We start from the raw sequence: 24,042 nt of genomic DNA on the forward strand, positions 1-24,042 counted from the left end.
CACAACGAAGGTGTGATTTCCATGAACTCGTGCCCAGCTCCTGTAAACGCATACTTTGTTACAGAGTCCAAATTTATCATCCTAGGCAATCGCTATGTCTAGATGACGTTCTTGTTTTCTGATTTGTGGAACGCAGCAGCACTGCACTGCAAGTAGGCAAACCACAGGGTTTTGCACTGGATTACAAAGAGCGCCCTCTAGCAGATGATAGATTGATTTCATGCTAATAAATGTCGAAGGGATATCAAAATCTAACATTGATAAATGGTGACTGTCCTAAGTTAAGTTTTTGGCACTATGTCAAAACCATGTCATTGGTGCGAGTGAGAGGAGACCAGATATTTAATGATTCAAAAATGCCTAGGTTTGATGAAGAAATTGAGAACAATTAACCACTGTTCTAATACACACTCTAGCCAATGGCATTATCCTTGCTCTAACATTTTAAACAGCAGTCTAGCCGTTAATCATGCCTGAGGTTTGCATGTTTGTTGTCTTTATGAAAACCCCATGAACTGCTTTACTGGTTGAAGTACCATCATTGGTCACTAGGGGGCGCTTCACAGGAGACCATTCGCAGCCGAACAAGTTAGTATTTCGTCTCCATAACTAAATTGCGTTTAAATACCGGCTGTTTACAACCAGGAGAAGACTGCTCGTGATGATGATGTGCGGTGACAAGAAGGGTTCGATGGAGGCTAGATCAGCAGGTAACCTTAACCATTCCGCAAAGAACTGAGGACTGGTGTTTCTGACGAGATCCATGTGGAAAATAACCAAAATAGCTGTAAGACGTTAATTGTCTAGTCAACTGATGAGCTAAAAGAAAGTGCGACAGTTTCACTAATTGTTTTCTTGATGTTTTGTTTCTAAGAGATGAACATATAGGATTGGTGTAGCAAGGCACAATTAAAGTTTTCTTAACCCGTAGTTTTTAGTTTCAGGACCAACAAGATTACAACTTTGGTCTTTTGATGTTTCCCTTCCAGCAGCAACAGTACGTTGCAAAGAACCTGTGGTGACTAATGGTAACTAATACATAAAAGGGTTCTAGCGCGTCTTGAGATTCAGCAACTAATCGGATACGTCTTCTACATACGTTTACAAGCTATTGCCAACGGGCACCTTAGATCCCCAATCATTTAAGTCAACATGATTAAAGTTAAGGTGTTAGGCACACGGTGTAGTGTTTTCCCTAAACGTCCATATTTAACGGACATGTTCTTGTTGCATACCATTTTGCGGTCTGGCGTTCAGATTTTTTGTTATAAAAATGGATAAACAGTTGAAGAAAGGGCTAGAGTCGTCAAAGGAAAACGGAAAATGTCAACATATATCTTTAATCTACTCATAACTTACAAAATGAGATGCGTACATGAATGTAGGTGGCGCTTCGACTGACGGCCATAGTTTTACATGGGCTCTTCGCATGGGGCCTAAAATAAATCCTTTTTATGTCAACTCTTGTGTTTGAAAGTCTCAAATGGCATTCTAAATGTGCGAGAAGACATGTGGAACTGTTTGTGAAGGCATTCACATGCTGTAGGCTCAATGTCTCGCTTATTATCACATTTAACAAGTTTGGACTACAAACCCTATCATAGCCTAATCTGCAGTACCGATACCGGCCGCCTCCTGAAAAATGGCTAAGGCGACCGCCAAATTGCCAAATTTCGATCTTTTCGGGAATGGGGAAATCGCGGAAGGCTCCCAAAGGGGTTTAACTTTTGGGGGCTTGTGTGGCTTTGATCGGGAACATAAGACCATTTAAAATGCCGGAAGACGGTATTTAAGGCATTTTACTAACAGCATATCAATAATTGGTCCTAAATGCTTTGTTTTGCACTAGCTTTACCAATGGACGTGGTACATGTCCTGTGAAGTGTCACTTTCTGAAGGGCTTGGTATCATAACTAACTTTCAATTCTAGTTTGCAGGAGTAGAATACGTTTTTATCAATGGCTCCAAATTCCCTTTTAACATGTTTGGATTATTATAACAGTGCAATATAAGCTCGAACGCCGGGAGAAGCTGCTTGTGTATCCATGATGTTAAGTCAGCTTAAGTTACCAATGAGGATAACTTTGATCATATTCCCATAAAGATCGTTTTTAATATTCTCTGTTCTTTTCGTTTGTTTTCTGCAGGCCCTACTTCGAGTTGAAGAGATGCTACGGAAGGGTTACAAGCTTCACGAAATCATTTTACACGTTAACTAGTGGAAATCAAGATGGTGGCAAAAAAAACGAATGAGAGTTAAGAAAGCCCTGTTATATTTCTTCACTTCACAGCCCAATCGTTGGTGTAACAAAGCAACGTCTATAAAGTCTTGTTCTTTCAACCGAAATTCCATCAAACGCCCCTTCCCCTCTCCCCCATGCGCTTTACGTCATATTGCACACACACCATATAGCATTTGGGAAGGAAATTTGGTCTATTCACAGGAGAAACACCGTATTTTGTTCAACATCTTCTTGTTTCACAAAATAAGAATAACACTTGGATAGTCCTACTGATAAACAAAGTACCAATTTACAGAACATTACACTCCACAACCTCTTTTGGTAAATTTTAAGGAAACGTGTCATTTATTTGTGACCTAAAATCCCACGATCTTGTTTATGAAATCTCTTATTGTGATTCAATCATTCATTATTCAAAACAAGGTCAAATTAGCCATAAAAAATCAAACCCCTTTTCGAGCCTTTCATGATTTCCCCATTCCCGAAAAGAGGGAAATTTGGCAATTTGACGGTCGTCTTAGTCACTTTTCAGGGGACGGCCGGGAGCGGTACTGCAGAAAAGGCTATGATAGGGTTTATAGTCCCGACTTGTAAAATGTGAAAATATACAAGAAATTAGACTTAATGCACGTAAAACTTTCCCAAGTAGGTCCAGGCATTTTTACATACATCTAAAATGACCTTTAAGACACTAGTTGACTTAAAAATGATAGATTTCAGGTGCTTTGTGAGGAGCCCAGGTAACACCATGTCCGCCCGTCGAAGCGCCACCTACATTACTGTATATATCATATCCTTTACGTTATAAGTAGGTTAAGGACAGTTTGGGCATGCACCAGTTTTCCATTTACAAGTTTAACCTTTTACCCAACTATTTATCTCCTTATATGGGGTAAGGGACTGCCAGAGAAGCCCGGCCATCACTAGGAAAACACTACAATCCTTAACACCAGACATCTGCTTGGAGACCTTATTTATCCGCTATCCTATGACAAATCTTTGACCCTTGACTAAGCTGTTCCTCTACTTATGTAATAAACATCTGGACATGACCGCTAGATGACGTCATTAACACTGATTTCCAAGCAGACATTGGGAGGGAATATGTCGTGCCGTTTTCTGATTGACCCGTTTTATATATAACGTTACAGTACATAGTGACGAAAAAGGAATACGGAAATAATGAAAAGGACTGCAGAAATAATGAAAAGGGCGAAAAAAATAAAATATATGGCTAAATTTTCAAAATAGACATCATGGACGTTCTATCAAGACCTGAAGTGAGAAAATGTGGCATCACGACCAACAAGTCATTCGTTCCTGTATTCATGAAGCGCATTGGTGTAGTAAGGGTAATCTCGAACCAGATCCACGGTGCGTAATGTATAGTATCAAACTTCCATTGATACTTTCTTATGGTACCGTATGATCTGCTTGGAGATTATAGTAAGGGTAACACTAGAGTAGTATGCTGGTATCACTTAATCTCCAAGCAGATCGGGAAGTTTGATACTATACATTACGCACCGTGGATCTGGTTCGAGATTAGGTATCACTTGCCAAGTTGGGACTACACTAGTACTCATGGCTTCCGTATTGGTGCCGCGCTTTTGCTACTCTCCAACTCCAAGCAGAGGTTGATAGGAAAATCGTGACCTTTCTCTTACATGCCATCTTTTTCTGTGGAAATAGACGGCATAAAAGAAAAAGGTCACAATTTTTCCAGCTTGGAAAGTAACTTGTACAACCATCCAAGTTTCACTTTTGCAACTTCAGTCATGGCTACGACCTAAGCGTCACTAGTGCACTTAGAACTACTTTTTCTTTGTTTTTGTTTTACAAGTTATTATGCTGTTTTGCGTATACCTGGATGTCTAACCTTCATCGACGAACAACACAACCAGTCAATTGACCTATTTGTGGTATTTTCTCGTCATGCTGACCATTCCCGGCCCGAAGAAACAAAGATTATCAGGCGAAAATCAACGAGCGCATGACCTGATGTCATCCATAAAATTTACATCCTGTGGCCTAGTCTCAGATACACTGTCAGTGATGATTATGAGCATGTCGACGTTCCGTTATGTTCATCTTCACACTGTGGTTCAACTTTATGGCATACAAAGTTCCCCTACCAGTAGTCATATCACGTAAGAGCGGTCTGACAGCTGTTTGTATGTTGTAGTCTCTCAAGTGAACTCTTCACATGTTTGACCGAGTAACATGTCGTTTGTACCGGCAAGCACACAATACAATCACTTTGGCAAGATTCCCAAGTGATTTCATAGCATGGGCCCTTTTCACGTCAGTTAGTCGGGCTTTGCAAGACTTTTTCTTGCAGAGGAATATCGCTTTCCATGTTCCAAATCTACAAGTAGAGGGTAGGTATCGACAGTGGTTTGAAAATCATTTTATGCATTTTTTATCAGACTTTTTGTTTACCTTTGTCCAATCGAAAAATGCCTACAATGAGAGCTAAAAGTCAGACCCTAACCTCTGCTTTGAGAGTAATAGAGGGTATCATTCATGTTCCTGTAATTCACTGGTGGTGGGATGCTCAAGATCTTTTGTAAGTTTCAGACATACATATGGGACCCCCAAACTACTATCCTCAGATCAATTGATATTAGCCTAATTCATAGATAACTTCTAGTAGCCTGTGAAGTATCTACCTATCTGCCTTTAAAATGGAAGGTGTGGCTACGGCTGGGTAGGCCTACAGGAAGTTAGAATGGATAAGGAGCAAAGGGCACAGCTGGACAATACCTTGCAAACTGTTTGCTAAACAGCCTTTATTTGTTTCATTTCCTACTTTTAGTTCAATGTTCTGTAAACCTGGCATTAGAACATACTGACTACAAGGGGAATCAATTTTTATTTCCCTACCACTGACTAACTACAAGTGAATTTCCCAACACAGTAAAATGCAGTTCCACTTTCTTTTATTCTCTTTTGCTGAACAATCTCACAGAGAACACATGGTGTTCCCAACAATCTCGGTCCGTTTCTATTCCGTTCAGTGCAACTGTTGTGTCATATTGCATGTTCCTGGTGTAGTCAGGTGTTGTATTGCAGTGGCAGGGTCGAGGTGTCTAATACTCCTCTCCCTCCTCCTCACCCTCGCCTTCCACAGAGTCGACTCCGACCTCTTCGTAATCCTTCTCCAGGGCAGCCAGATCCTCACGGGCCTCCGAGAACTCTCCCTCCTCCATACCCTCACCGACGTACCAGTGTACGAAGGCACGCTTGGCGTACATCAGATCGAACTTGTGGTCCAGACGGGCCCAGGCCTCAGCGATGGCGGTGGTGTTGCTCAACATGCACACGGCACGCTGCACCTTGGCCAGGTCTCCACCAGGCACCACGGTGGGAGGCTGGTAGTTGATGCCGACCTTGAAACCGGTGGGGCACCAGTCCACGAACTGGATGGTACGCTTGGTCTTGATGGTGGCGATGGCGGCATTGACGTCCTTTGGCACGACGTCTCCACGGTACAGCATGCAGCAGGCCATGTACTTGCCGTGACGGGGGTCGCACTTCACCATCTGGTTGGCTGGCTCGAAGCAGGCGTTGGTGATCTCGGCAACGGACAGCTGCTCATGGTAGGCCTTCTCCGCAGAGATGACGGGAGCGTAGGTGGCCAGGGGGAAGTGGATACGTGGGTAGGGCACCAAGTTGGTCTGGAACTCAGTGAGATCCACGTTCAGGGCACCATCGAAGCGGAGGGAGGCGGTGATGGAGGAGACGATCTGGCCAATCAGACGGTTGAGGTTGGTGTAGGTTGGGCGCTCGATGTCCAGGTTACGGCGGCAGATGTCATAGATGGCCTCGTTGTCGACCATGAAGGCGCAGTCGGAGTGCTCCAGGGTGGTATGGGTGGTCAGGATGGAGTTGTAGGGCTCGACCACAGCGGTGGACACCTGAGGGGCTGGGTAGATGGAGAACTCCAGCTTGGACTTCTTGCCGTAGTCGACGGACAGACGCTCCATCAACAGGGAGGTGAAGCCGGAGCCGGTGCCACCGCCGAAGGAGTGGAAGATGAGGAAGCCCTGCAGACCGGTGCACTGATCGGCCAGCTTACGGATGCGGTCCAGGACCAGGTCGACGATCTCCTTGCCGATGGTGTAGTGGCCACGAGCGTAGTTGTTGGCGGCATCCTCCTTACCAGTGATGAGCTGCTCAGGGTGGAACAGCTGGCGGTATGTGCCGGTACGGACCTCATCTGGGGAACAACAGAAGGCAATCACATTAGTCTGGCATCACTAATGACAGGCAGACAGGAAGTCATTTAAGCATAAAATCAATTTCATTTAGCAGCTAGATTGGAAAAAAATTATGAAGCCTTTCCACATTGTTTAGCAAGGTAGAGTGAAACCTATACATGGAATAGACAAAACTGGCATAACAAAAAACCAAAGAACTGGGGGTACCCAACAAATGGAAATGCAAACCACTTGTGTCGGGGCTGATTAAAAATTTTCTGCTATGACAACAGTTTGTGCATCCTGGGAATAGGAAATTGGGCATTCATATGCAAATTACAGGTGACCTGACAGATTACAGGTGGATTATCAGTTACTCCTGACTACTGAAACAACATACCAAATGAAAGAGTACACAAAAATCACCTCTCAACTCAACTCCCTTGTAGATTTTCAGTTAATAACACTAATAAAAGTAATAACCCCACTAGTGCCTCTCCACACCTAATTATGTAAGGTGCCAAAAAACTGCCAATCAAACTGATTCTGTTACTTTGATTAGTTTGAAAACTGAAACAGCCTACTGGTCTAACGTTACACGAAGCTACCATAATCAAGTGGTTTATCTAAATGAAATATGATTGACACAAACAATTTATTCTCCATACCACTGAACTTTGGTCTATACGTTGATTTATGACCGAATATGGCAAATGACCTAACCGTCTGAGCATGACTCACCAAATTATCCATATAACACCCGAGGGACTCAGCCGCTCTGTATGTCAGCAGAGGACATGAAATATTCAAACCGTTAAAATCAATATTGATTTTTCATGGCTGGGGAATCTGGGGCTTCAACATAATTTAGCCCGGAAATCTGGACGACGGTTAGAGGGCGTTGCTTCGGTACGGTAATTCTTTTCCAACGAACAAGAAACTCAAATATAGACCGATTTTATTGAAATTCCGTACAAATTATTGTTGGAATTTTTTCTTACCGACTACAGTGGGCTCCAGATCCACGAAGACGGCACGGGGCACGTGCTTGCCGGCGCCGGTCTCGCTGAAGAACGTGTTGAAGGAGTCGTCGCCACCGCCGATGGTCTTGTCGCTCGGCATCTGGCCATCAGGCTGGATACCGTGCTCCAAGCAGTACAGCTCCCAGCAGGCATTACCGATCTGGACACCAGCCTGGCCCACGTGGATAGAGATGCACTCACGCTGGAAACAGAGAGAGAAGAATGTTGAGAATCATTCTTGCAAATTTCGTCATGCCTGACGGCGTGTGGGTAACGTTACTACCAGTGGGTTTCCGGGGAACATATCGACCCGTTTGCTACGATTATAAGACGGGAAGATACCGAAATTTGCCAAGAACTTAATCTGACGTCCGTAACGTGAAAAATATCAACTTAATTCCTATGTTGCTGACGGAATGTCCGAAGAAAATTATCCCTTCGTTTCTGGCGGATGCCGAGCCCTGATGCGGATACTTGGCGGGAATTACAAATTTAATCGCAAAATACATCAATAGGTTCACCAAAATTGCCACATTTATCTCCCTAAAACACGTAAGAGATGTAACTGAACTTACCATGATGATTTCGTTTCAGTTAGGAGAGGATATCACGCAGAAAAAGCAATAAATGCTTCAGACGAACGCTCACGACCGACTTCTGAAGAGTCTCTGTGAACAAATCTGAAATTTTCTACTCGGCTCCTTGGTTTTATACTCTCTGTTCGACCGTTACCTCGGCGATATGCAAATTTTATAAAATTCAGAGCAGCCATTGGCCAGATTATAACACGTGATGTGTGGATTCCCATGATATCATAATGATGTAATGTCTCAGTGCTATCATTGGACAGTTTGAAAAGTCATGTGACAGGATGTGTCCAATTACCTGACACATATTGGCGGGAAGGCTTGTGACTGGTGTTGAGGTCACCAGGTAACAGGTGTACATCTGTATACGTGTGTTTAGGTCACCAAGAAACACATTGAGCAGGTGTCATTTTGTTTGCAAAATAAACCTTGCTGCCATGTAAGGATTGACAGGATTCCACAGAGACGGATACATTATTTATCTGCCATGGACACAAGAGAATTGAACTGTTACTCAGGGGAATGGACTGAATGCATTGTAACTTGTAAAGAGTTTCAATCTAATAATATTTCTCTTAAGGTGTAAATTAAAACTACCGACAAACTAAACATATGCATCACTTTTTTTCTAAAGTTGTTGCAGACTTATTACTAGTTTTAGACTAGAGTAGACACCTGTGATATTGTTTTTACATTGTTTGAATCTCTCATGTTACCTGCAATTAGCCCACGGGCAAGAATTTAATTTACAATAAACTTTATATATCATCATTATAATTTAACCATGTGGCATCAATAGTCAAAATTTAGAATTATTATGAGAAAACCATCTTACAAATCATTGACACTTCTTGAGTTATTGCTGTGCAACCAGACAGGTAAACTACTGTAAATCTTGAAACATTCATGGTGATTTTATTTTCTTTTCCCACTTTCGTGTAGGCCTAATTTCCACAATAATAACCACAAATTCATTTATGTACTGCGAGAGTGCATTTCCGGTATATTACTACTCCCCTACAGAACTGTTTCAACGTCAAGCAATAACCTCCTTACGGCCTTAATGTCTCTCCAGGGACGAAGAGGATAAATTATACTGTGCTAATCAAATAAGGAGTGCCTTTTCCCTCTGGGCTTTAATTTTGTTCTGTGTTGTTAGCAACCACGCATCCTATAAAAAGTAAATCCTGACTACAGTACACAGTCCAGGGCTTTAGCCAGCGTCCGTTTTTCCGTCAATTGACGGAAATTTGCTGCGTGTGACGGAAAAATTTTAAAACCAATCCGTCAACCTTGATGGACAAAAATCCTTGGTTGAAGCTACAGGCGGCTTGGGGGACGCCGTAAAAGCCACACACTGTTTGTTTTGCTATTGTTATTAATATTATTGTTGACGAAGTGTGTCGGCGCTCTTTCACATACGATAATCTCATTAAAAACCCGTTTTTCAAGGTCTCAGTTCAGTCTTTCTAACTCATGGAATAGTGTTTTTGCGACAATGGGAATTGGCTGACGGAAAAAAAATTCAAGCTGGCTAGAGCCCTGACACAGTCTCTAGTAAATACAACTCAAACACAAGAAAACTAGACAACCCATACAAGTCTTGGAAAATGCTATTTTATCGTCATAGACTAGCAACGGTCCAGCAAGATAAAGGGTATCATAGTCCCCACTATTACATACATGTATCTATCATGCAAATTATACAGTGTTACTTTGTATCCAAGGTATGCAAAAGTAATGAGAAGGTCAGTAGCTTCAGTGGTGTTATGCTAGTAAGGAGATAGAAACCCAGGAAGTTAAGATTGTTCAACCCATAAGGGCCATATTCCTATGAAACCAGCAATCAAAATATGACAACTTTGAAATGAAGATTTCCCTTCTGTGAATGCAAGAAAGATATATTCTAATTCTTTCTGCATCTACTTCCAATCGATATGCATTACAGATAGTACCAATTTTTGAAACATAACAGCACAGAATATAGGTACTTTTGTACGTGGTGCTTTAATCCACTTGAAGCTTTGACAAGTCACCACAATTGCAACAAAAGATAGCACAGTCAAGTGCGGAACTTTTTAAACAGGGGATGAGTGTGTGTCCTCCTGGGCCCAGTCTTGTACTCCATGTAGATGGTGTCGTCTGCTCCTGACATGGACGCCATGCTGCCAACTTTCCGTGTTACCTAGGAAACAAAACAGCAAAGAAAAATTGATTGCTGAAAACAATAAGAAACCCATATTAAAATCACCTGGAAACTTAAAGGGCATTAGTACTGTAGACTTGCTGAGGAGTTTTCCTGAACACCTTTCCTAATACCACTTATAAGTACCAAATATGGAGCTTGACTTCTTTTCAATTACATGTATTATCCTAATTACTAATGCAAATTAGTATGACATCATAGGCTTATTGGATCATGCCTATTTTTAGAACAAAATAGCTCCATGGCTAGTACCTCCATTTCTATCAATGAAAGTAATCATTATGTTTAGCTTTGTGGATTCAAACACAAGGAACGTCTCAAAATATAACCCTGCTACCTCTACGGAAGGGACTGACCAGCGGGAGGGCTGTCAGAAGTGTAATTCATTCCAACGAACATGTTCCACACCTATATGATACATTAGGGACTGTACGATATTTATCAGGGGGGGAGGGCTGGTGCGTTAGGGGGGGAGGGCCATGTTACTTTTTTTTGAGGTGGGGGGAGGGCCATGTTAATTTTTTTTTAGATAGGGGGGAGGGCCATGTTAATTTTTTTGAAAGAATTGTTTATACTCTTTTTGTTTTGATATCTTGACATGGCCCTAAAACTGATAAAATAAGCCTTCTGAATAGCCAAAAATGCAAGAGCTTCCGGGGGGCTTTGCCCCCCTAAGCCCCCCAAAGTGGCGCTGCCCTGGACCAGTGTTCCCGCCAGGCATACGTCATTCCGTCTACGGACTTATTTTTTTCTGGAAAGACGCACTCGGCTCGGCTGAGTTTCCCAAAATATTTAAGTTTATACAAAAGCGGTACACGGTAAATATGTGAAGAATCCAAAACTATACACTTTATTTTTCATTTGAAACATTTCTTTTGTTTCAAAAGACAAAATTTGCGGCAGAAAAAGGGGCCGCAATATTGTTGTCAAGTGTCGATCGAGTCGGCTGTGCACTGGCATTGGCGTGTAGCACATGGCGCGGCACGCCCCCCTCCCCAGACGGACGGTCGATCGCAGCGCCCAGCACGTCTTTTCTGGCTACTCCTTCAAGACTACACCGGCACTGATCACTGCCAAAGATGCAGCAGATCGCCCTCCTTTGTATAATGTATAACGTTCTTGGTCTACTCTAGTCTATGTAAAAAGAAATCCAGCGGTGAGCCAAAGATTTCACGCCGAAAACGGGGTTACCTGAGGTCGCACGAAACAAACGCACGCTCGTGGAAAATGACGGCGCGGCCTTGTAAAACCCGACCGATTCGATAAATGATAAATTTGAGTAAAATCATCGGGCAAAATAGAAAAAAAAACACAAGGTGTGATGGCGCCGTTTATTCTATCCTCTGGAAAAACTACTAGCATTTGATGCGGGAGGGCGCAACATCGATCGCACGAGGTAGGCATTCTTTTAATATTCAATGCCGGAAAAAAAATGGCAGGATTTTTCCATGGGCTGACGAACTCACTGGCTAGAGCCCTGTTTGGAAGCATCAAAACCCAAAAATTTTCATATAGACATGACTGGACAAATAATACCCGGGCCAGATCACGGACTGCTGATTTCCCGAGCTTATATAGTTATAACGTATTTTTGGGGAGAGGGCGGACGTCGTTTACTGAAAAACGGGAGTAAAAAAGGCAACCGGCATCCAATCTCAAGGGCATAATTTTCCTCTCAAATTGCAGGAAATTCTGTTTTAGAGGGTTTGAAAATCCAAATTTTCCCGGGGTGACGGGAGCATGCCCCCGGACCCCTGCCCCGACGCTGTGAAAAAATCCTGGCGGGAACACTGGCGCCCTTGTGCCCTGACGTCTATATTAAGATTATTTTATCGGTTGTTTTTCTACCTGTTTAATTATGCCTGTCGGGGGGAGGGTCATGTTGATTTTTTTTAGGTGGAGGGGGAGGGTCACGTTAAATTTTTTTGAGATGGGGGGGAGGGCCATCAAAAAATTTTTTGATCCGACTTCCAATGCACCAGCCCTCCCCCCCCGATAAATATCGTACGGTCCCTTACCTGACTTTATTCTCATTACATTGTACTTCCAATCCTAAACTGCAGAGACACATTTTCACACCAACAGTCAAAAATTCTCATCACACAGTTTTCCCAGTGACTGAATGTTTAGAAGCTCAGGTATTTTTTCACTGACCTGTCCTGACCCCTTGGACTCTCCTGGTACCACCTCCTCCTCAGCATCTGCATCTGAAGCAGCCAAGACTCGCTGTAACAGCTCCCTCTGTTCCTTCTTATTGCTGAAGGCTAGGTCCTCCTGGGGTGGGATGGGGTCAGAAACAAAAGGATTTTACTATCTTTACAGTCACCAAGAATCAACACTCATGTCACAGATACCGTAGTACTGAAAATGGTAAGCATCACTTATGTATTGCAAGCTGTGGATTAGCTTAAATCAGTCTACATTGTCTGTAGTTCGTAACATATTCAATTTTTGTTACAAATATGCAATTAACATATTAATAAAGGTATTGAGACAACTTTCCAATCCGACTAGATCAAAAGTTGTATTGTAGATCAGCATAATCATAAAAAACTTTTGGAGTTTAGTGGCACCTTTTAATAATGCCAGCTACATACATGTATATATGACCACAATATATGAACAACATTCAACAAATAAACTACAGTAACTAATATAAAACACAGCATTTCCTGACAACTAACCTCGTCCATGCCAGCCAGTTTGGTGATGACCTTGAAGCTGTAACCTTGGTTGATGAGGAAACTTTGTCTCTTCTGAGAGTAGGTCATCTCCATGGTGTCCTGGGACACCAGAGTGTAGAAAAAGGCATTATACTCTTCTGCTACGGACCCTGGGAAAATAGCAGGAATAAACATTAATGGTTTGTGACTATGAAGGACAAGGTCTTCACAGTTTACCCTTTATTAAACAAGTATTTTTCTATACCACGTTCTTACTTGTTCAAATCACATGGTGCCAAAATTCTACAAAAACTGCATTATTGTGGAGTAGTCATGAGGGACATCTGGCCAATGTGACCGCCTCTTGGCAGTCCCTTGGACAATACTTCCCATTGACACAAGCATTAACAGTCAACATAGACCAGATTCTATCCCCAGTTTACACTTTATTTGGGGTTTCAAATGGAGGCGGCACACCCTCAAGTCTAGCGACCATCTCTTCCAGGGAATTATCCTGAAGCAAAATAACTGGTTATGGGATGAGAGGATATTCCTTCAGCTACAAGACCAACTGAGTTCCGATCCTTCAACTTCTCTAATTTTGAAAAATTATAGGGAAAAACCATTATTTTCATGTCAAAAATGATGCACAAAATCGGACATTTTTGCATTGGATAAAACAGATGAAGAAGATTTTTCCGGCAAGCACGACTGATACTGCCAGAAAGAGGAAAGTCTAAAGAGTAATCGATCCAGCCAATTATGAAAATTCTAGTACTACAGTTTTTTTAATCATCCAAGACGCGCGGCATTGCAACTTGGCTTAACACAGCGCTTCAGAGGTCAATCTAGGTCACCGGCCTGTTTACATTCAGGCGTAGGAATATCCCGGAAATAAGGTGTGGACCAAAACACAATTTGCACCAAAAACACACATTTCCTACGCTTTTCAGCCATGTAACCGTTTAATGTCATTTCGCAGGAAATAATGAGAAATCTCAACTCAAACATAGACCCTCGGAAGCCTTTCGTCACTTTTTTGTCGCGCACTACCTCGGACCCCTGTCGCGGAAGAACTGGGGTGTGCACCGTTAAGTCATCTTCATGGGCAGGTTTGACTTTATGATTATTTCCAGTACTACGCAAGGTGTGATGCTAGTGACAGATTTAGGTTTCATGATTCAATCCTAACACTCATTCAGTGCCCCTATCGCGAGGATATGCTATGAGGTCAGAAAAATCTTGTATTTGATAACCAAGGGCCCACCTTTCTTGGCTCGAAGGATTCTTCCCAGCCGCTGTGCCTCCTGTCGGCGTGACCCCCCGTGGGAGGACACTTGGATAAGGACATTTGCCTCAGGCAGATCAAAGGATGTATCACCAACCTGTGGTTATAGAGGGGGGTGACATTAGAACATGTATCTACAAAATACACATTGCAGTAATTAGTTTAAAGTATGTGTACATTACATCAAACATTTGATTTTCATCACTTTCAAGTACATTGTATTACACATTTCTATGAAGTATAGATGAAATTGTACAATGACTTTCCTTTGTTTAATTTCTTTCCACATGATTCAAATGGTCTTCAATATTATAGAGCCATATGTGACAGTTGTGAAGCACATGGTGTCAAACTTCAAACAAATAAAAATCCTCTGAAAATGGAGACGAACCTTTGAGATGAAGATAGTGTTGACTTTAGGGTTGTGTTGGAAGTTCTGTAGAACATGCATCCTCTCTCCCTGGGAGGTGGGGCCGTAGATGAACGGTTTGCCCATCCGCTTGGCATACTCCTTCAGAGCAAAGACATTGTCGGAGAAAACTATAACCTGCAAAGACAAAAAGAAATACAGAAAACAAAACGATCCATTAAGGTAGTACCTATTTATGCTAAAGGAGTGCATTTATTGACTTAATGGGAATCCACAATCTTTGGATAGTACCTGATAATTCTCACTGTAAAAAGATACATGAGCTAATACAATACTCAATCCAACTGAAATAGTCAACAATACTCTGCACAAGTTACAGTCATGCATATGTACATCTTTTGGACCATGTATAGGCAGCATAACAACTTCTCAGTTCTGGGCACTGGCAAGTAGAACAGGTCACAGCTACAAATTTCACACAGGACAAAATTTAAAAAATGGGATGATGGCCAAAAGAATTATCTTACCTTGTCATTTCGTCTCTCGTGAAACCGTACTAAGAACTGGCAAGCGCGGAACTTGTTTGGGTTCATGGTGTACAGCAGGGTGCGTTTCTTGGTCTGGATGGCTAGATATTCACGGTAGAACTCAGGGGTCATAGGGCACCACACCTGGAAGAGAGTAAAACAATTGCATCAAAATACACATTTCCATAGTAACATTTAGGCTCTGCCCTTTGGGCGCCGCCAGAAACTAACCATCTTTGAACTGTATCTGAAATTTTCTTTACAGTATTCTAAGCCACAATCACTTATCATGAAATAGATGCAGCCAATCAGTGACCATATGACCCCCTACCTCAGCACACTGCACACGTGCGATGAAGTTGTTATTCTGTAGCTCCATCCAGTTGGCTTCGTAAAGCTTTGGACCAATCAAGAAGTTTAGGTCAGCAATCTTGTCGTCTTCTCGAACCAAGGTCGCCGTCAATCCCAGCTTGCAGTGGGCCTGGATGACCATCAGTACCCGACGGAACTGTTTGGCTGGGATGGTGTGCACCTCTGTGGGATGGGGGAGGGGGGCACATTTTAATATGCTTTCTAAATCTGGGACACTTAGAGTACCAGTGACTACTAACTTTACCCAAAAGTCTTTCTGTGCATCTTGGACTACTGGTACCTCAGATTTTTGACATGTTTCTTATTTCTTATTAAACCTGTCGGATTTACAAAATGTGTATATGACTTGAGAACTTTTCATGACAAAAAAAAATCTTAAGTCTGCTGTGATAATGCCGCATGTTGCATGGCTGGTTGAGTGTAAAATTGGCTCCACATTCTGGTCCAAGAAAATGTAAGAACAATTTGGCCATAACTCAAGCCAATGTCTATACAATTTGCAGAGGCAGTCAGGTATGTCATTGCTTCACAGTTGAACGGATCTGAGATGTTCTCAATTTGAATTTCATAGGCTTGCAAATTAAAATAAGTATCAGCTTAATGTCAGTAATTATAATTCAACATAAAGGGAAGTGCAGTGATGCATAAACAAGATTCCTTATTCCTTAGCTTTTGAATCTTTCTTGTACTTCAAATAATCTAAAAAAAAAAAAACCAATGACTCAGTCTAAGCTGATTCCATTTTTACCAAGAGAACATCTGAGTACCAGACACCTTTTTCACACAAAGCCCCAATTTTGCTCGTGAACCTAGCATAAGCTTAAAAATACATGTGGAAATTGTCCAAAAAAGATACAGAAAAGGAAACAGTGTGCACCACTTACCATCCAGTAACATCAGGCCCCACTCCTGGCTCTGTAACCACTCCATGACTTTCTCAGACTCGTACGAGCGCTTTGTCGTGTGTGCAATCATCGAGTAGGTACTGATGGCAACATTACAACCTGCAATAAATATCAGAAGTAATGATCATTTTGATATTTAAACAGGGGGTACAGACACTACAGGGGGTACGAAACTTAAGAGGGTACGGACACAAAAGAAAGACCAGACACAAAAAGGAGTACAGATTCCAGAGGGGTACAGACACAATATGGGTTAGCAGAACTACAGTGGGTACAGACATTACAAGGGGTATATGGATACGACAGGAGGTATAGACACTACAGGGGGTACAGACTCTACAAGGATGCTATATTTCCATGGTGTAACAGCCATGTAACTGCCGAACGATGTGTGCTAGGACTACCACACTTGTTGACTTCTCCTTAAATTTACTTGGCAACAAGTTTAAGATAATAAAATATGTTAATGATATTTTGTGTTGCCATGGCAACAGGCAACAGGCATAGTTTACAAAATTCAGTTAGAACCGGTTTGAAGTTAGAACCGGTTAGAACCGGACAGAACCAGTTAGAACCGGTTAGAACAAGTTATAACCGGTCAGAACCAGTTTGAACCAGTCAAACCGGTCAGAACCAAATTAAAGCGGTCAGAACCCGTTAGAACCGGTTCAAACCGGTCAGAACCAGGTTGAACCAGTCAGAACCAGTTTGAACCAGTTAGAACCGGTTTGAACCAGTTAGAACCGGTCAGAACCAGTTTGAACCAATCAGAACCAGTTTGAACCGGTTAGAGCCAGTTTGAACCGATCAGAACCAGTTTGAACCGGTCTGAACCAGTTGGAACCGGTCAGAACGAGTTAGAACCGGTCAGATCCGGTTTGAACCGTCAGAACGAGGTTGAACCGGTCAGAAAGAACCAGTTAGAACCGGTCAGAACCAGTTAGAACCAGTTTAAGATAATAAAATAAGTTTATGATATTTTGTGTTGCCATGGCAACAGGTTGCTGACAGGCATAGTTTCCAAAATTCTCTGATTTTGGCGTAAACATTAAGGTTTCATGGTTTTCTTGGTTTGTTTTTATGATAGCCATGGTTTAAAATCTGCGACAAATTGTCTACAACTTTTGTGGTTGGTAACATGAGTGGGAGTTAAGTTTCTCGGATTGATAGTGCTATTTCTGCACCATTATTTCATCAGTAGAAACCACACACCTATGGGCTTGTCCTTGGCATCTGCAGTGAACCTACAGATGGTACTGTCATCAATGTTTGCCCACAATTTGAACTGAGACTTCCACTGCTCCACGGATACAGCAGATGTACACAGCACGATGCAACGCTTTCTCACAGTGCAAGCTGCTGTCACGCCAACAAGGGTCTTCCCAGCACCTGTGTAGGAATGACAACTTTAGACACGGAAGTGCTGGAATGCCGTTTTTAAATACTATACACTTAAGGATACTTGCTAGATCACAACAGCTACATGTGCCTATCTTGACAATATGTGAAAAAGATGAGCAACGAATTTACTAGTATCTTTGATACACATATCACTGGATATATTTCCTTTTAGGGGATCAGATGATTTAATTATGAGAGTAATTCTAACAAAATTCTTCACTAGAAAAATATTACACCAATTTAATCTGTTGGTTCTCAGATTTAAAGAAAGATATATTTTTTTTAAACGTTAACTGGAAAAACATGATAATGATAACAAAGCCTTGAGGACCAGGTTTGTGCCTTGGTGCACTCAGTTTTATGGGGTGAATACAGTCATATTCAAATTTTCCTCCCTAGCCTCTAGTTTAATGATGTCCTCTTGCTATATTTTCACTTTTAAAAGTCCGAAAACCAAGAAATTGAATTGGTATGGTTTTGATGGCTGTTTCTTCGTATCCGAAGATCAATGGTAGGCAGACAAGGTTGATTAGACAACCAGTCTACCTGGCCTGCACGCGAATTTTTAAGGTGAAGGAGGGGTGTGCACTCCCTTCTCCACCCTCTCGTCTACTGGTGCACTAAGTCCTACAGGGACAGAACTGTTTGCCACGTAAGACGGCCCCAGCAGATGCAGGTTTATTATTTGGAGTTTCCGTTTCCTAGGAGGACTTCCGACCAAGGATGTAAGGGGTTCCTCCTACCCCCGATCGTACAACTCGTGTGTCAATGGTATGGTTTTTGGATAATAAATAACTTACCACATGGGAGCACGATGACTCCTGACCTTGCTCTGCCATTACCAAACATTTTCCGCAGACTCTTTTCCTGATAGGGCCTGAGTATGGTGTTGGGCTTCAGGTCTATGGGGATGTCTGGGTTACGTGTGTCGTTCCTAAAGTCATACTCTGCTAGCAGTGGGTATTCCATCTCTATACATCTGGGAGAACAGACATGTTTTCTGTATGTTAAGTAGTTACAAATGATAGTAAATAATGATACTTTGACAGTTGGAGATTTTAGACATGGAAGCATAGTAGGGTCTAAAGACATTACAATTGCAGAGGAAAATCAAAATGACAGACAGCAAGTTGTTTGAAAAATATAGATATTTTATAGTTATATAATGGGCCTCAAAAGAAGCATAATTTTGATTCGACACAGTGGAACCTGGTACGTCAATATTTAAAAACTACATGATTTAATATGTCAAGTACATGTGACAAGTGAAAATTCAATTTGGCATTACTCATTCATGAAACCCTTCATGTCATGAATAAGATTCAGGATCATTATAGGCAGGTCCTTTTCCAAATTTGCTTCCATCATCGTTTTCTACTTCCAGAATCTTTCTTTTTTCTAAGCTGTTCTTTGACCTTTCTAGACGATCCTTCAAACAGACCATAGCTCTATCAAATTTGATTAGATCATCTTAATTTTACTTCCAGAATCTTCCTTTCTTCTCAGCTGTTCCTTGACCTTTCTATAAAATCCTTCAGACACCTCATACCTCAGGGCTCTTAATACTGGGTGCATGTGCACCCAGGTGCACCCAAAATTGGAGCTGTACACCCAATTATTTTCTGTGGGTGCATTTTCTTATGTTTATGTATGTAAAGATAAGTAAACTAGTATACATCATATTCTTGACATCTAAGAGTTAGAAAGATAATAAAAATGTCTGTCATGGTACTTGTTTAAGAATTTGATAGCTTGCAACTAACTAGTGCACCCAATCTTTTAAGCTGGGTGCACCAGTGCACCTAATCTCAAAAACGAATTTCGAGCCCTGTACCTTTTCTGTAGGTTCTCCAACTTATCAGGATTGACTTCGAAGGAGAGGATCTGCTGCTCCTCTGCCTCCTCATCTTCCCTGTCAATCTTCTCATAGTAGTCAAAGATGTCCTCGGGTACCGCAGACTCCTCCTTCTCCTTCTCCTTCTCCCCATCCTCCCCTGGGGCAGGGGCACTGTTGGCACCATTCTGGCCTGCCTGGGGGGGCTTCTTCACCTGAAAAGTACAGGAAAATGGAAGGAGGATTCTTGATGAAGGTATCTGTGTCGGGTATACATCAAATGTTTTATTATTGAAGCAATTTGATAAAGAGTAAAACTAAAATGAAAGAAACACAAAAAAGTTAACTTTGAAAATATCTGCACACTTTTTTTCCATTATTCTTGTTCTTTTTGTTAAAAGAAAAGCTATTGTTTCACAAAGGCTGGCAATTCCCTTTGCAACCACGGACTAAGAAAAGTGGTAGCTACCGATGGTTAGTTTGGAGTCTGTTTCAGTGACCTCAATACCACATACTGTAAATGCAGAAATGTTTGCGGTGGATTAGTGTTCGCGGTTTTCGCGGTGACCACTTCACCGAGAACTTAAAACCACCGCGAACATTTTTCTATTATGGTATTAAACTGCAGTCTTTGGTGTTACCACGAAATTAAAACCACCGCGAAAAGTCCTTTTCCCCGCTACCGCAAAATTAAATCTCCGCGAACTTAAATGCATTTACAGTAACTGTCATACTATGGCAAGACAGTATACAGGGTAGACATGTTCGTGTATACTTGTAAATGAAATAAATCTTTACTACATACAGTAGCTTGCTACATGTACTTAAGATCCAAGTGATACATGTATGGATTCTACAATTAATTTCAATCACCTTGCAATGAACACACAAAATTTCTCACTGCCCAACTACATCAGTACATTATAACTTCTTGATAAAAGCTGAACATAACAACTGTCCTTCCAGAAGTGCATGTTATACATACCTGAAAAGCAGACTTGCCTGACAGTTGTCCAACGATAAGATCATCCTCCACATTCTCCACACCCTCCTCTATGGAGTGTCTCAGTCGGCAGTCCTGGATACCACTGTCCTTCAGTAATGTCTGTAGAACATCCTGTTGCCACGGAGATGCCATGGTTACAACCCAGTATTGCCAACGCATATAGAAAACTGATTATACAATTACTGAAACGTCACTGTAGCATCATTAGCTGTTTATATGTACATACACAAACATCATTGTAGAGCAAAGAAAATGGTTACATCTTTCATTGTTGGGTGCATTTGATAAATTTGTACCAAGACATGTGTGATGATCAAGAATACATAACTTGTTGAGAAAAAACTATGGCATTTTTCTCACTCTTTTTGTACACCCTTTTTGTGCATTTTGTCCATTTTTTTTTACAAGTATGCCTCTATTTAGATAAACCATTAAGAACAGTACATACAGGAAAGGAGCTCTCCACAAAGTATCTGTTGTGTTTCAACACCAGCTTCACCTTCCCATAGCTGACTGTACAGAGCTGTAAATGAACACAACAGGGATGAAACAGTTGGTTTTGAAGACTTTTTACTGTTAACAAAGCTTTTGACAAGGTACTCATGTTTGAAGAACCATTTTCAGACAAACATTAGCTCGAACATGGAAAATGCCAGCTTGTAGTAAGCAAGCATATAACTGTAATATTTGATATTACTTTTTAACATTTTACACAAATATAATAAGTAGAACATTGCATGCTTAGAGTGAAACAAAAATATAATAACACGAGTCTGGGGCAGTGTAACATGCTGTGACACTGGATTAGAGCCGAGTTCATCCTAAGCTTGGAAAGCTCTTTATCTGTGTGTGGCATAAAAAAAGCATTGCAGGACATTAGCCAAGAAGCAGTATCTTAAGTTTGATACCTTGATGAACTCCTCAATCCCAGATGGCACTGTTGTTTTACTGAGACGTTTCAGGTACTCGATGATGTCATTAGTCTGGAGCCCCACAGAGACGGCGGCATACAGGGAGTAGGCTGTCAGTCTATACATGGGGAGGGGAAATTGAGCTGTTATAACTACTGAATGTAGAGAGTGAAGGAAGCAACTGTTACAAACTCTTCACCAAAATTAATTAAGACATCAAAACAAATTGTTCACTGCTGAAATAAGTTTCATAGCATTACCTAATATATTATAGAGCAGTTTATTTGATTCAAATGATGAACACTAGTACTAAAATACATGGTAGCAGAAGACTCTGAATTGAGCAATTTAGACATAATACACTGTGCAAAATCTAAGGGAATGGTTATTATGCAGTAAAATGAAAATATCTTTACAGGTAGCTAAACTGTAAAAAATCATATTCACATGCTCTGAATAAGAGACAAGCAGTTGACAAACGACAACACTATTTCAAACCTAAGTGAAATAAGTCACCAGAAGACAAGGTTAACAACAAATAAGTCCTTTTAAACCAGCACAACAAAAAGCCTTACTTGTACTCATGAATGTGTTCTGGCCTGCACACAGGCTCAGAGATGGCTATAAGGAAGTCATGTGCATGTTTGTATACAGGAGAGAATGCCTCCAGAAAAATGTGTCCATTTGGGGCCTGAAAAGAGGAACATGCCCATTTGAGTATATATCATAATTGTATTAGCTACCTAGATAACATTTGGAACTACCTTGGTACAATTACCAATTATTACCAATTATTACAATTACCAACTACATGTATGTCATAACCAATTACTGGCACCCAGTATGTTCAATTTGTTTTTAAGATGGATATCTGCAGTGCTGCTGACTGAATGTCCTGCTTTTAATTTCCATGCTACCAGAAGGGCTCCACACTTCAAAAATGCTGTTTTTCCTTTCTATACTGATGGTAGTGGTAAAAGTGGTAAAATTGGAATAAAGTTTGTAGGATGAAGCTGAGTAGTGAATTGGTAAAGTTAAACATAGTAGTCTACTTGCTGAAGAGACTGCACATACATTTTTTGACATAGCCTGGACAACAGATAAAATGGTGCAGTTTATTACTGTTCATGGGACCAGGGCAATTTGGCCCTTTACCAACTCAGCACAGTCAATTGAACTTTGCCCACCATTCTAGTCAACTCAGCCCAACACCCTTGCCAGGGAATAGGATGTTTGGCTGAGTTGACAAGGATGTTAGGCAGGGTTCGTCTGATTAGCCATGGGCCGAATTAATAAAGTACTGAAGCATCTGATCTGATATCCCTACTCACCACCCAGAGTGGCCTGGAGGCATGGTCTGACTTCAGCTCCATGATTTTCCTGTAGTCCTTGGCCCCGTACTCATCTGTGTCTCCTGTACTCTCATCTGTCTGTCTGGTTGCTATGGCAGCCACCTCAGCACCCCCTCCATTCAGCTCCGAGTCCCGAGAGTCTTCATAATCATCCTCAGAATCTGACTGGTGCTTCCGCTTCTTGGACCTTTTTCCAGACTCTGTCGTAAGAGTAGATTTGTAAAAAATTGTATACTGATTGATGGCAATCTTGTTGAAATGTTGAAATGAGATATGCCTAGATATGCCTTATATTAAGAAGGTCCGCATGGGGGGGCCTGACAACGATTTACGCTGAATTCGGGAGAACCCCCTACGCAATACGCTAAATCAAGGAAGGCTATTACGCTAAATTTCGTCTACTCGCTACGATTTACGTAGATAAGATGGCTTTCCCTACGAATTACGGGAAATAAAATAGGCTGCCTACGCCTTACGTAAAAGAGCATGCAGACCCTCTATTAACATTAATAAGAGAACCAATGTACTAATGCTACTACAAAACATAAAAGCTGGAAATAAACAAAGCACACATAAGGAATTTGGCCAATATTCCTCAAGCAAGTACAGTACGATACAACAAAGTCCCTTATAATTTAGTCTCATAAAAATCATTTAATGGGAGCAAGCTACTTGTTTTTCCTGGAAACAAATTATCAGGCAACCGTGAAAATTTCTGCATTTTAATGCTTCGCGAGGGCGCTTGTCATGCTTTTCATTTTGAATATAGCTTAAGAAGCTAAGCAGCAACAAACACACTTAACGCAAACGTTCAAAGCTCTGCTCCATCATATGCGTGCAAGAGTCCACTTCAAACATAATATTTATGACGAACGATGGGGAGGGGGGTAGGACTCTAACCGGCCTCACACTTGTAAATAGCTACGGAACAATGATATGACATTATGTCACGTTAGCGTCACTTTACCTTTACCGGACTTGTCTCTTTTCCCCATGATATGTTCTCGATTTTGGGATTTATCCACACTTTTCTGAAGAACCTTCTGTCAAAACATCTACTTCGACGCCATGATGAATACCCACTATCCTCCACGGGGCGGACGATACCATTGTGCATTAGGGGTTTTTGCTATAACGTACGTTACCGTTATTA

General features: G+C 41.5%; 2 protein-coding genes across 2 annotated transcripts; both read right to left on the minus strand.

Moving 5' to 3' along the window:
- Positions 1 to 5,168: 5,168 nt before the first annotated feature.
- LOC118424047 (tubulin alpha-1A chain) lies at positions 5,169 to 8,198 on the minus strand. Its single transcript, XM_035832500.1, has 3 exons — positions 8,043 to 8,198; positions 7,447 to 7,669; positions 5,169 to 6,465 (listed from the first exon to the last, which is right to left on the minus strand). Exons 1-3 carry the CDS (start codon positions 8,043 to 8,045, stop codon positions 5,336 to 5,338), a joined length of 1,356 nt encoding a protein of 451 aa, XP_035688393.1. The 5' UTR covers positions 8,046 to 8,198; the 3' UTR covers positions 5,169 to 5,335.
- Positions 8,199 to 9,651: 1,453 nt separating this feature from the next.
- LOC118424022 (general transcription and DNA repair factor IIH helicase subunit XPB-like) lies at positions 9,652 to 24,012 on the minus strand. The gene is made up of 17 exons (XM_035832441.1): positions 23,857 to 24,012; positions 22,869 to 23,089; positions 22,113 to 22,228; positions 21,535 to 21,655; positions 21,075 to 21,149; positions 20,606 to 20,737; positions 19,621 to 19,835; positions 18,587 to 18,765; positions 17,598 to 17,774; positions 16,365 to 16,484; positions 15,440 to 15,642; positions 15,109 to 15,252; positions 14,603 to 14,758; positions 14,191 to 14,308; positions 12,945 to 13,093; positions 12,415 to 12,534; positions 9,652 to 10,239 (listed from the first exon to the last, which is right to left on the minus strand). The coding sequence occupies exons 1-17, from the start codon at positions 23,882 to 23,884 to the stop codon at positions 10,117 to 10,119; spliced, it is 2,397 nt and encodes a 798-aa protein (XP_035688334.1). The 5' UTR covers positions 23,885 to 24,012; the 3' UTR covers positions 9,652 to 10,116.
- Positions 24,013 to 24,042: the final 30 nt, after the last annotated feature.

This window comes from Branchiostoma floridae, chromosome 10 (genome assembly GCF_000003815.2).
Source record: "Branchiostoma floridae strain S238N-H82 chromosome 10, Bfl_VNyyK, whole genome shotgun sequence".
Taxonomy (NCBI): Eukaryota; Metazoa; Chordata; class Leptocardii; order Amphioxiformes; family Branchiostomatidae; genus Branchiostoma; species Branchiostoma floridae.

Excerpts from the sequence above, each read along its gene's own strand:
- LOC118424047 (XM_035832500.1), bottom strand. Across the intron at positions 6,466-7,446 it reads TCTGGAGCCCACTGTAGTCG|ATGAGGTCCGTACCGGCACA; the intron begins GTAAGAAAAAAT and ends GTTGTTCCCCAG.
- LOC118424022 (XM_035832441.1), bottom strand. The coding sequence starts at position 23,884 with ATGGGGAAAAGAGACAAGTCCGGTAAAG. Across the intron at positions 22,229-22,868 it reads CCTCCAGGCCACTCTGGGTG|GCCCCAAATGGACACATTTT; the intron begins GTGAGTAGGGAT and ends TCCTCTTTTCAG. Across the intron at positions 13,094-14,190 it reads AATCCTTCGAGCCAAGAAAG|GGTCCGTAGCAGAAGAGTAT; the intron begins GTGGGCCCTTGG and ends CTATTTTCCCAG.